We start from the raw sequence: 13,529 nt of genomic DNA, 5'->3' as shown, positions 1-13,529 counted from the left end.
AGGCTGGAGGAAGGCAGCTGTGGCAGCTGCATCCCAGAAGTGTGCTCCCTAGAGCCCTCATAGGAAGAGGTGCACACTGCACCCTGGAAAGGAGAGCCACACTCATCTTTTGGGAAGCATTAACAGCAGGGTTTCTTGGGATGTTGTATTCCCTTAGGGATCCAATGGCTTTGTGTGTCACTACTGCATCTTGCAGCATTCAGTTCTCCAGGTGGATTCAGAGTTGCATGGGGAGGTATTTTCTCATGTAGTTTCACTGATGGTTTCAAGTTTTGCAATGAAGTAACCAGCTCTTTCTGAGACACCTTTCTTATTTATAGGCTTTACCAGTTTCCCTTTCATTTTTATCCTTCTCCAATTAACAACTTCATTTTCCCTTTTGTTCTCTTTTAAAGAAGTCTCCAGGAGCATGGGTTCTTCATCCCAGGTGTACATTAAATGCCTATAGATGTCCAGGTCCATTTCCCAGGTTCACCTGGAGCCCCAGGGCTCAGCCTACTGCCCAGCTGGAGATGGCCGGCGGCAGTGCCTGGGGGCATGTCCTGGCAAATGGGACAGAGGCCTTTTTTCCTCTCTAGTGCTTTAGTTACTCCATAATCTCTATTGCCTTTGTGTCTGCTTAGAAAACAAATGCACTACTGGCACTTGGAATAACTGGCCAGGCCTTTTCACAGCTAAGGCACCAAAGACTTGATTTTGCCAAAATATACAGTGTCTGAACTTAGATTCCTGAAAATCCAACCAAACTGGCAAGACTGAGTGTCTGGATGGGGAGGAGAGTGGGAGGCAGGAGCCTGGGGCAGGAGGGAGGTGTGGTTCCTGTGCAGCTGTGTTCTTTGCTGCAGGCTGAACACCAGCTCCATGGTGGGGCTTGCTCTGGGGCAGTGCCTGAGCAAGCTGCCGACCCAGCCGGAGCAGCCCTGACTTTGCCAGAGGGGCAGATCAGGTTTAAAGGACTTGCCAAAGGCCTGACTGTGGTGCAGTAACCCCATCGTGAGTGCTGTGCAGCAGGTAGATCACCCTGCACGTACTGGGGGTCACACCTTACTGGGTGTCACTCTGTCAAGTCCATCTGTTTGTAGCGCACAGTGAGGAGTGTCTCCCCCAGCCTAATGAGGAGAAGGACCATTCCTTGTGCCAGGTGCCAGATCCTCTGTCTCGCACGTTCCTTGCCTCTCAGCCAAGGAAAGGCTGGGCAAGCTGGGGCTCTGGAGTGCCTGTCCTGCTGGCCTGGTCTGCTGGGGCCTTTCCCACTTGGCTCCTGTCCTGAGGGCATGCTGACCAGGCACAGCTCTGCTTTGAGATTTGCTGGGGCTTCTCCTTGCTTGCAGGAGCCCAGCAGGTGATGCAAGAAGTTTCCTGTTTATATGGCTCTGTTTTCTTTCCCCGTGAGTTTTCTGACAAGTTCATTCATGCTTACATTCTCCTGGCTTGGAGTTCAAGCTAACCATCCCTACATGCCGGCAGTTTTCCCAAACAGACTGCTTCCTGAATGTCTTTTCACCAGGACTGACTTACCCATCACAGAGGAAGATGCATGTAGATTCTACATATTCCTAAACTATCAGTTTAGGAAAGATTTGAATTCAAAGAATTCAAATAAGCAAAAAATTTTGCTGAAATCGTATTCTAAAATGTCGCTGTTTAAAAATCAGGCATGTTTCTTTGCAGAGCCTGAATGCAAAAGCTGTGTGTGCTGTACAATGGCTTGGCCTGAGCCGGGCCCCTTGTGAGCAGCAGTTGCCAAACTTCAGGGAGCAGTCAGTGCACTTTGCTGCTTTGATCAGACTGTCTCTTGTCTATCTGCTGCACTTGGGGTAACTGGAGGCCTTGTCAGCGCACAGCTCTGGCTTCCTGTGCCCGGCGCAGTCCCTGCTCAGCTAAACATGGGTGCAAAGGTGACAAGTGTCAGCTCTTTGTTTCCAGGCCACTCTGGGGCCAAGGGCTGGCTCGGTGTGATTACAAGAGCTGCTGTGGAGCAGTTTGCCCCCTCTGAGAGGCATTAGGCAGAAGTTCAGCTTCTGTGGAGCTTCAGGCCATGCTGGAGTCTCCTGTTGGAGATGCCAGTTGGGTGTTAGTCTGATGGGGTAATATTGTTTCTTCTACCCTTCTGCTTGTGTTTGCCTTCTTGCCTCCTCTCTTACAACAAACATTTTGGGGCCAGGGCTCTTACCAGCTCACTGTGTGTGTGGTGAGTGCTCAGCTGCTGAGAGTAGAGCCCTTCCCCAGTGCATAGTGCTGCCTCCTGCCCACTCCTTGAATCAGCTAGAAGTGAGATAGATTTTCTCCTGCACATCATGCTGTCTCTCTCCTGTGGAGGGTCCAGGGTCTGTTTCCTTACCCAGAACCATCATGTGATATCAGTTTGGCTGGATGTGGGGTTGCATTGGAGAGGGACATTTGCGGGCTGTGTCCTCACATGCAGCCCTGCTGCTAAAACCCACCAGTGACCAGGGATTCCCCAACCTGCTTGGAAGCAGCTTTTTGACCTGGGAGCCAGAATTCCTTGGCTTTCCGTGAGAATAGTCCTGAGATGGGTCAGTTTCTGTGCTCTGTCTCCACGGACCCTCGCAGCTCGCCCAGTGTGCCCTTGTGTGTACAGTGGTAATGAATGCCTCAATGTGCTGACTTTTCCAAACTATTGTTTGGAGACTGTAACTGAAGTTGCAGTTTCCTCATTAGAGTAGCCTTTGTCAGAGCATCTTTAATCAAGGGTCTCCTGAGAGACAGCATTTTTAGATCTTCTTTTTATACCTCCTCTTGAAAGTTCTTTGCACTGCACCTTGTGAAGAAACTAATGAGATGCTGTGAAAGTTTGGGCTGCTGTTAATTAGGAGGGGTCTGAGGAAGAAGTACTGCACATGTATTAACTTTATCTTGACTCACACGTCTCCTCTCTGTCTCTTCTTTGCAGGTTGCACAAACAGCAGATGGCTTGGATGCTGACCTGTGGAAAGATGGCTTGTTTAAATCCAAGGTCACACGGTACCTGTGCTTCACCAGATCATTTTCGAAAGAGAATGTAAGTCCATTTGTTGAGTGTCTGTGTGATTTGCATCTGTGCCTGGTATGTGCTTACCCATACGATGATTCATTTTATGGAGCCAATTATAATTCAAGCAGGCGTTCTGCTGAGTTCGGGTGAGTAAGGAGGCAAAGTGCAATGGCAGAATATTTGCATTTTGTGTGTGTTTCTCATGGAAAGAAATTGCTGACAAAATCTTCTGCAATAAAAGAAGCACAAAAGGGAACGTTTGCATTTTAGCAGCCTCTCACCCTCATTACCTGCTGCAGCAATGAGTGCTGCACACTCATGGTCCTGATTGATGTGTGACCCAAATTCCTCTAGAAACAGACAATGTAGGTAGTGGTGGTGAAGGAAATGTTGGTTTCTGAATCCAGGGGCATCACAGATATTTTATTGCAGGATTAGCTTGCTTGCTTTGTTGGTTTTGGTGCTGATTCTTGAAAATGTGCCCACGTTGTGCATATGCTACCACATTCTTGTAATCTGGTCTGACTATTAAGTATGAGTTACTTCGTGATTAGCAGCAGTTGTCTGCCCACACTTTCTGTGGAGGAGAGGAGACCGTGTGCAGCAAGAGCTTCATGCATTCTGCTGTGTTTTTGGTTGAGGCTACTGTGAAAACTTCCTTTTTTTCTGGAGGAACTGTTGACTTCTGCAATGAATGCACTCCATCTAGTGGGTAATCCTGCTTTTGGTTGTGCTTTGGATATTCTTGGCCACTCAACTGGCAGGGTGTGGAAGTACCATTTTGTACTTGTGCTTTCACTGTGACAGGAACAGAAAAGTGATGGCAGCTCCAGGGGCTGCTCACGGGTCCTGGCAGTAGAGCTGGGGGTTGCCAGTTCCCACCATTTGACCTTTACTCCATCCGTTTCCCTGCCTGCGTCTAGATTAAAGCTCCAGAGCTGTGGGAAATACAACTTCATCCTGAGGTATGTGCAGTTGCAGGAATAGCAGCCCTGGAGTAGGCAGGAAGGCTATTAAATAGGTTTCTGCTGATTTGAGTATTAAGTTTATTGGTCGCTACCTAAAATTTGAAGTTGTCAGAAATAATTACAGGACAGGAGTAGCTGCTGGCTGCAGAGATGGTATAAATACCCTCAGGTGGTGCCTGTTGGACTTTTGGCAGGAACCCTGGGGTCACTATGGTTTGGGAATACTTTCTTCGTATTGATGAGGCATAAATTAAAGCAGAAGTTTCCCCTTCCCTGAGTCCTCTTGACCATGTGGGATATATGATGTGCTTCCCTGCTGGGGGCATCTGGGGGCTAAGGGGCCTCAGTTCCCTCATCTGGGAGGAAGAGAGGTGAGATGCTCCTCCCTCTCCCCTGGACACTGATGTGCTGCTCCTTGGGTTGGAAGTTTTACCATTCAGGGGTTCCTTTTGTGTTTATCAAAACGCTGGGAACTCTTTTCTCCTGAAGAGCAATGTTGTAGTGAGTAGAGTTAATGCACTTCAGTGTCTGGGTTAGAGCAGAGTCAGTCTGCAGCACCTGTTTAGCAGAATCATCCTTCTCAACAGTTTACAGCATCTGACATTGCTGTATCAGAGTGTGGGGAGGCCCTGGATGGTGGCTCTCACAGCTGGGGGCTTTGTCCCCTTTTCTGCTGTGCACTTGGCAGAGCTGACTCCCGGGGTTCCAGCAGCTAATGAGCTCATTGGAGACACCTCTCTACCTGTCTGCTGCTGATTGAAGGGGGTTTGTTGATTCAGCAGAAAGTTGCCGCTGGTGTAACACAGACAGCTTAAATAAATAAAACATGAAAGATGAATCAGCAGCAACTGCTTCGTCTGCTGTTTGCTGTGCCAGACCATGTTAAGTGACACATTCAGGCTTGGCAGCATCCAGCATAGCTTCCTCCAAGATGCCCTGGACATGGTGGTCAGAGGCGTGTGGGGGCTCCTGGCTTTGGCCCCCTCATGTGAGCAGAGGATGTGTGCCACCCTTGTGTCTGGTGGGACAGGGCTGCAGGTCTGCCTACCCTTCTGGTCAGCAGCTGACCATAAAATGCGGGACCTTCCAAAAATGAGCTCACACCTGACCTCCCCTTATTTCAGAGCCTGTAAATTTAAATATTTTGTAAGAAGTTCAGTGAAATAATCAGACAGTACAGTTTTGTCTGAAAAATTCTTACCAGATACAAACTGAAGGACGTACTTGGCAAGCAGTAACAGTAAAACTCAATGACACAGTTTGATAACTTGGGATTAAATTTTAATTGTGCTGTGTTGTGTTTCTGTTTATAAAGGCTGTGCAGTACCTGAAATGTGTTCTTTCATATGTGACCCCAGATTATTGGCAGCAGTGCTGGTTTTATCAAAAACCGCAAAGAAAATCTGGTCTCTAAACCATTGTGGAGGCTGTCACTCTGAATTGGGCTCTGAGCTCTTCAAGCCTTGATTAATAGGACAAGGCATGAGTTCAGAATTCAGATGGACTCTAAATGAAGCTTGTTGTTCCAAATGGCCTGTGCTTCTGGAGTGCGCTGCATTTGGAGCTAGAACCCTGTCTATTCAGTACTAATTAGCTAATGCATGTAATAACTTTGGCTCTGTGTGCATAAGCCATCATCCTGTAATGCTTTTCACTGTTACTGTCATGGAAATGTCATGTTGCTCTTGTAAATGTAGAGGGTGTAAGAACTGAGGCGACCTGCTCAGTGGATGGCTTGGTGGAGGTAGCACTTCAAGCTGCTGTGCCTACAAAAGGAAGAATTTGGCTGTGCTTCCAAAGATCTGGAAGTATGGCAGTGGATGAGGTGTTAGAATTTTGAATGCTGAAAGTTGTCTGGTATTTCCTCGTCAGTCATTGTTTGGTTCCTGCTAAGAGGACACGTGCAAGGGTTGCCTTGGTATGTTCCTACCATTTCTAAAGCTGTGGTCAGATACAATGACAAGGCATGTCAGGCTTCAGCAGGTGGGAAGATCTGGGGTTTAATTTGGTGACATTGTCATAATCAACTGTTTCTTTTCTCTCTCCAAAGAGTCATTTAGGCAACGTCTTGGTCGACATGAAGCTCATTGATATCAAGGACACTTTACCTGTAGGCTTCATGCCCATCCAGGAGACCATTGATACACGTAAGTTGGCATCTGTTCCTCAGTGCCACTCTGCCAGTGGTCAGACAGAGGAGAGCTGTGTCCCAGGCACAGGGTTGCTCCCAGCACTCCTGCTCTCTGGGGTGGCATGTGCACATTTAGGGGCACCTCTGGGCTGCAATAAAACAGCCTTTGGTTTTCTTGTCCTCCTCAGGCTGTTTAATGGGGCTGCCTCTGTTTTCACTCACCTGCTAGAGTCCCATGTCTCTGGGGCACGAAGGCAGAGTTTCTTTTTTCAATTTGAAGAGTGGACTGGGCCGAGCAGGAGCAGAGCTGCTGTGTCAAGGGGTGTTCAGAAATGCACTGAAAGGAAGGGAGTGTGGGTTTGTGCCCTCTCACTGTACATCTCCTGCTGTGGGGGAACAAGGGCTCCTGTCCTGCCAGCAAGTGCTGAGGGCTGTCAGGTGTGTTTGTGCTGGCTGACACAAGGCACAAGTGCAGCGTCCAGGGGGAATATCATCCTCGTTTCTGCAAGGTAGAATTGCTTCACTGCAACATGTAAGCGAGCAGTTCCCAAACAGTGTGTTCAGCTCCCCTGGGACTTGTGCCAGCAGCAGCTGCAGCCACATCTGGTGGCAGGCCTGTGCTGTGCAGCAGGCACCGAGGGCATTGGGCTGGCAGGGGACAAGCCCCACGGGAGTGGAGCGTGAGAGGATGGCAGGAGTGGTGCTGGTGCCTGGTGTGCAGCTGCTCGTCACAGGAGGGCTGGTCCCAGTGCACCTCAGTGATGGAATCCAGCCCAGGAGTGAGCAGAAAGGGGTTACATGAACCTGCTTTGCAGGGAATCATTCATCTGGGGCTGCAGCACATGAGGATGGTTTTTCAGTCACTGTGGTCTGGTTCTGATTGGAACCTGTGGCCTGGAACTGAAAGACTGAAGATTATTCTCCCAGGTCTCTGCTTCTGGAAAATTCTTGGGCATATGTGGTATGAGGTAGAATTGTTGGCTTATCCTGCTGACCCCTGGGAGTGCTGAACCTTACTGTGTGCTGCTTCAACTTCTGTGAAAGTCGTGGTGGAAAGGTGGAAGGGGGCTTTGTCATTAATTTGAAATGCATTGGGTTGTGACTGTGACAGTCTTTAAAGCAGAGGCACTGCCTGTACTAAGGAAGTGCTGGGAAAGAGAACACAGACAGAAGCAAGTAGTCAGCTTTGTACCTGCAGAGAGAGTCAAATAAGAGGCACTGATTTTGTTCAGAGTTAGATTTATGGTTACAGGTGTCTCTGTGCTCCTCTCAAAATGGCATCTGACTTGCAGTTAAGACATTTAATACACTACTCCTTGGTAGGTCTTGAGCAGATTTTCAGGAAGCCTTCAATCCTAGACTCCTAAAATGAGTTTTAGGCACTTCAAACAGAAGCTCTACTTTTTCAAAGCAGGGGAAGACTAGACTTCAGGGATGCAGGTATTTACCATCTCTAAAAGCACCACTGTAACTGCAAGCTGCATGCACAGATGCTCTATTGGCACACCTCACACTGTATGCTTATTTGTGCTAATGCAGCAGTACATGTCAGAGGCCGGAATGGATTGCTGTTTCCCAAGGTGTGGATTATGAAACAGGAGGAGCCTATGGAGACAGGGCTGCTTGCCATCTGTTGAAGTGACAGCATATTTTAAGTTGGGAGATATTTGTTCATATTAAGATGAAGGGTTTTTATTTTGCAGGCACTTGTTTGTAGTTGCTGGTTTTTTCCAGATTTTCATTCAGTGTCTGCTCTTTAGATTTTCAGTATATCAGTAGACTTCTGTCCTGCTTTCCAAGTGCCTGCATCCAAACAGGAATCTCACCTTGCTCACCCCGAGGCTCCTTAGGGTGAGATGGAGCATTGTTTTCCAAGCACTGCAGATCTGTGTCTGTGTGCCAGTGCCAGCTGTGGTCAGCGACAGCACCGGCTTGGGCTGTGGATTGTGTCTGCGTGCTGGTAAACAGCCTGAAGAGCTGTGAATTCATTACACAGATAAGCCTTAACTCTGATGGGCTTGAGTTTTTCATAATGGATAACATGGAAACAATTGCTCTGTGACATATAGCAGAAAGGGCTGTGCAGTGCATTCATCCACCCTCAGAGCACAGGTCAGAGCAGCGCAGCTGGGAGGTTCTGGCACTTAGTGCTTTGTGAATCTGGTTTGTCCTTGCAAAGAACCAGGGCAAACATGTGGGAGTATCATTTCTGTGCCTGCTGACTTGATCAGGAGATGTCACTAACACTTGGGATGTGTGAGATTTGGACAGACAGCTCTTGCACTTGACCTCTCTGCATGGCAGGCTCTGCCTGCTCCTCCTCGCAGTGGGGTGGAAGTGGCTGGTTGGAAGCACGTAGCAGAATGAACTGGCTGGTTGTATCAGAAGCTTCCAGGTACATTCCTAGAGGCAGTGCTTGTGGGAGGAATGTTTAGCTATGGCTCTCCAGGCCAGTGAGGCAAACATTACCTGGGAAAGAGCGAGGGAGTGCGAGAGGCATGCGGAACTGGCAGAGTCACCTGTTGTGCTGTGCTGTGGGGTAGCACCAGGCACACATGGGAGCTGACTCTGCAGCAGGCAGGAGGAGATCTGGTTATTGCAGAGCCAGTAGCACATCTGATAGAACATTCCCCTCTGAACGGCGCTGCACTGACTGGTTTGTTGACATATGTCTGTTCTTTGGCACCAGTTCTGCCATAAGTACCTGCCTAATACCTGGAGAGACTATAAGTAACATTTATACTCTAATCTTGCATAAAACCCACCCTGTGTCCTGGGTTATTTTTGCAGAAGAAGTAGCTTTCAGAAAGAAGAGGCTGTGCATTAAATTCATCCCTCGAGATTCTACAGAGGCAGCGATCTGCGATATCCGAATCCTGGGGAGGTCCAAGCAAGCCCCTCCTCAGTACACGTTCATTGGGTAAGTACCCCTCACTCCAAAGCTGTTGTCAGGAATGCAGTTATACCAAAGCAAGGGACTTGTGCTCCTGTAATTACCAAGTAGTAGTGTGTAAGAGGTGAAGCTTATCATTAGAAAAGTCCAAGTAAGTACAAGTGTTACTGAATTTGATGTAGGAGTTAACTCACCCCTCCTTTTTTTTTAATTACCCTTGTTCTCACTGACCAAGGTGTTGGTGAAACACGTCAGTGCCTGGTGCTGGTGCGTGTGTGCAGCATCAGCACTGGTGCTGTGTTGGTTTCCCAGGGAGCTGAACAGCATGGGTATCTGGTATCGGATGGGCAGAGTGCCGCGCAACCACGACTCCGCGCAGCCTGCGGCTCCTCCCGCCCAAGCACCGGCTTCAACGCCCGCTCCCAACCTGCCAAGGTAGGTTTTCTGCATTCCAGCTCCTTCTGCTTGATGCTGCATGTCTTGTGGTTACTCACCTTGCCTGGGAAACCAAGACCAGGGTGCTGCATCAGCATGGAATGATTGTGTCACAATCTGATAAGGGAATGTGCTGTTTGTTGAAGTATTTGCCTGCTGGAAGTTCCTTTGCCTGTTGTTGTGTAAAGAAAAATGAGTGAAGAAACCAGAAGAAAGGAAATGCCTGCAAAGGAAGGGAAGCAGCAAACTGTACCTTTGCTTTAAACTATGCAGGATGTTGTGGCTTCCAACACATACATGTTGAAAGGGTGAGCCAGAGCTGCAGCCAGGCTGATTGTTCTCAACCAGGAGGAGGGAGAAGTGTCTCTACAGACTTCAGAAGGGAAACAGGTTTTGCTCATCTCTGGGATCAGTCTGTTCATGGTTTGAAGTACTGGTTCTTGGTTTTTTATTTTCTTGAACCCAGTTGCTGAGCTCCAGTTATGCAGCTGTCATGAGCGTGCACAGCAGCCTGCTCATCTTGTGGTGACTGATGGGAGCAGGACTGCTGGGCAGTGTGTCTGTCCAGGCTGTTCTCCCTGTGTTACAGGCAATATTTCTGTGTGTGTATCAAGAGATGTGCTAGAGTGCAGACTTTCATGTACCAGTAGTGCTGTACTGACAGCTTACTTGCTGGATTTCTCTGGACAAAGAGGTGTTGTTAAGCAGCAAACCAGCCCAGACAGTGACGAAGCTGAGAACTTTGCTCTCCTGACATTCACTCCAAAAGTACAGCACCCAGTGTGAATTGTGCTCCTGCTGCTGAGGCTCGTAGACTGGGCCAGGCTGTTGCCAGGGGACAGCACACTCTCCTTGGGTCCCTTTGTGCTTTTGCCTAATATGTGTACATGTGTTTTTGTAGGCATTTTCTACACTGCAGATACCTTTACAGTATTACAGTAACTAGTGAGAGCTGGAATTTTGAAGGAGACAGCAGAGAGGAGTTCCAAGGCCCAGTTTGTGTACAAAGGTCATTATATCACATGGGTGGAAATTGCTTGTGTCCTTTAGAGTCTTGATTTACAGGTCATTTCAGAGGTACACTTTTAAACTGCTGCAACGTGTTCCCCAGAAAGCTATCAGATACCTCCTTAAGGCAGGTGTGTACATCTGAGCCTTCAGCCATGACCCAGACTGAAATCCACGGTCCTGTGGTGGCTCTTTGAGCTCTCCAAAGTATTTGGGTGTTTCTTTCACTGAGAGTTTTGCTTGGTAAGCTGCCGTGCCCTGGCACAGTGCTTGCTGTCACGTACTGTCAGGTGTGCTGCAGGCAGACATGCTGTCATGCTTCTCAGAGATGAGGCAAAAGAGATGAAAAGCCAGCAGTTTTCTGGAGATTCCAGCCTGTCCCACTAGGAGCAGAGATGTTATTGTGAAGCTCTGCTGGACATAAGCTAGATGCCAGCCCAGGCCATGGGAGATCAGAGAGAAAAATGTCTTGATTTTAGAGCACAGATCTTCATTTTCTTTCTGCAAGAAGTTCTGTCTGGGCAAATTTCCACAATAAAGAAAAAAAATTACCATAGCAAGAGAATGTCAATGGCAGTGCTTAATCACTGAATGTGGAAGGGTCACTTTATAGCTGACCAGGGAAGGCTGCAGAGCAGTGTCAGAGCTGTTGGGAACAGGGCCAAAATTGGAGCTCAAAGCATCAGTGACAGTCTGAAAAGAAGTGTTTACAAGGCTTATATATTTTATAACCTCTTGTTGTGCAGTTTATGGTTTACAATGGCTGCAAGGAAATTGGATCAGTTTTGTTTTACTTGCCAAATAAAGCAAATGTCAAAATAGTCAATATAAAATGTATTCTAATTTGGCTGAGTTAAACCAGCCAGTATGGAGTGGAATAATTGAATGTTACATTAATGCCTTGTAGTAAAACCCACCTGTCTGTAGCCAGCTCCACTCTCACACCCCACGTGTGATTTACAGGTAACTTTTACACCACCAGCCTGATCATTCAAAGCATCTTTCATGTCTGTTTTTTTACTTTGGTTATTTATTATCCAATATATTTTTTAAGAAATAGAAATGTATATAAAGGTGCATCCTGCAAATATTTAATTATTACAGGGAACACAGACAAATTGAAGGCCTTTTCTAACACTGTCAGCAATGTGGTGAGTTACTCAACACAGTGTTTGTGAAAGATTGTAGTCACAAGTGATCTCTTATTTTCATGTCACCGTAGAGAGAGGAGATTACACTGGCAACCAGTTTGCTGTTTTATTCCATGTGGATATATCCTGACAGGATTAGCAGTGGGTTGTTCTGAAGCTGCCTCAGTAGTGAGGAAGGATTGGTGAGCAGTGCTGCATGGAGCACTGTGGAGAGTCTGCTGTTGGGCTGGTCCGGTATCTCAGCTGCTCTCTTCAGTTGTGGCTGCATTTAGAATAATTCTGAATCAAGAGGGGGCTTCAGAACAATTGGTGACGCTGGATAGAAACTAAACCCCTATGTACAACTAAACCTAAAATGGAAGGACTTTTTCCTGTGGGGTATATTTTTTTCTGCACTAGCCCCTCTGCTCTGTGGTGTAAGGTGCTGATGGCAGTGGATGGTGGCCATCACAGAGTTGTCATGTATCAGAGGTGTGAGCTCCACAGATTGGTGCACATCAGCAGTGCTGCTTCTGCATGTCACAGGCTTATGGCTCACAGTCAGGGCTGCACAAGGGGAGGCTTTGTTTGATAGTTGTCCTGGCCTTCATATGGTATTTTTCAGCCATTTCTTCTCCTTCGTGTTTTCTTCTACAGGCATCTGGCTTAGTGGCCTCCAACAGCAGCCCTGGCAGTCCCGCTGAGCATGGCCATGCCATTGTGCAGGTCACCAAGCTGCTTCACTGTCCTTTCTCTCCAACTCTTGGAACAGCTTCTTGGCACTAATGGCAGTCTGAAGAAATGCTCTTGCAGGTTCCCATCCTGTGCTGAAGGATGGCATTTGTAGGCTTGAGTTACATGAGGGAGCTTGATGTGACCTCCCTCGGTGTCTGTGCTCTGTGCACGAGGCCTGTGCTGCATGGCAGCATCATTTTGGGGAGGAGGGAGTATTCCTCCCCAAAGGAGGTGGTGGTTACAGGTAACTCACCTGACCTTTGGCACCCTCTTGCTTCACCCAGCCTGTGCATCTGTGATTGCCAGACCCCAGCAGGGTCTCAGGGCTCAGCCTTGCCACGCCTCAGACTCTGTTGGATTTGTGGGGGACGTTCTCCTCTTGGAGTCTGGTTCCAGTGTTTTGGGAGCAAGTCCCTGACTGCTGTGAGTATGCACAGAGCCATTCTGCCTTGCAGCTGCCTGTGTGGTGGCTCTATCCCTGCTGTGGTGCTCCATGAGCCCGGCTGGCTTCTGTGGCTTGGGAGCACGTTCGGAATCCCTCCTCAAGGTGCAGCAGGAGCCTGTGCCACTGTCACTTGAGCAGCCCGCTCAGAGTTTGTCAGCTGCAAGCAAGATGTCAGTCAGTGCTGTCGAAGTGTGTTTTACAGTGACAGGCATAATTGCACTTAACTTTTTGTGTGGATGTTATCAATCTGTGACGGATACTTTGGGGAAAGGAGCACTCTGATTGCAGATGATGTGTCACAGGTATTTAATCTTCCTCTTGGAGACACCAGGATTCAGTCACAACTTTCACTTGTTGATGTGAGGTTTTGGAGATGTAGATTTGCACTGACCCTGGAATCGTTCAGTCATGTGGTTTGCAAGGCTGTCATCTGGAAAGTTCATGATTTACCTGGAGAGGGAAGATCTGGCTGCATTCCTGTGATGTGTCAGTGCAGCAGTCAGGTGCAGGTTCAGAAGGGCAGAGTCCTCCAGCTGCCTTCCTGGGATGTCTGGCAGCAGTGCCACAGGGCCCTGTGCTGGGGATCCTGTCCCTGTCCCTGTGTGCCCCAGCCCGGCCCGATGGCCAGCACAGAGCAGAGTGTGCTCCTGTCCCTGTCCCTGTGTGCCCCAGCCCAGCCTGATGGCCGCCGTGTGCTCCTGTCCCTGTCCCTGCCCGTCCTGGGGCCGGGCCCTGCACAGCAGCTGCGCCACGCCAGATCCAGGCCCAGCCTGTGGCTGGCGTGCCGGG

General features: G+C 48.5%; 1 protein-coding gene across 2 annotated transcripts in view; it reads left to right on the top strand.

The window, feature by feature from the left end:
* The window catches only part of MVB12B (multivesicular body subunit 12B), a 57,046-nt gene that overhangs the window by 9,796 nt on the left and 33,721 nt on the right, over positions 1-13,529 (top strand). For both annotated transcript variants that reach the window (XM_031057204.1, XM_005421228.2), the window contains 4 exons: positions 2,915-3,022; positions 6,014-6,110; positions 8,885-9,014; positions 9,300-9,422. In XM_031057204.1, coding sequence (XP_030913064.1) covers positions 2,915-3,022; positions 6,014-6,110; positions 8,885-9,014; positions 9,300-9,422 — 458 coding nt within the window. The remainder of the gene's footprint in view (positions 1-2,914; positions 3,023-6,013; positions 6,111-8,884; positions 9,015-9,299; positions 9,423-13,529) is intronic.

This window comes from Geospiza fortis, unplaced genomic scaffold, assembly GCF_000277835.1.
Source record: "Geospiza fortis unplaced genomic scaffold, GeoFor_1.0 scaffold27, whole genome shotgun sequence".
Taxonomy (NCBI): Eukaryota; Metazoa; Chordata; class Aves; order Passeriformes; family Thraupidae; genus Geospiza; species Geospiza fortis.
This window is presented reverse-complemented; position numbering and strand designations above follow the sequence as displayed.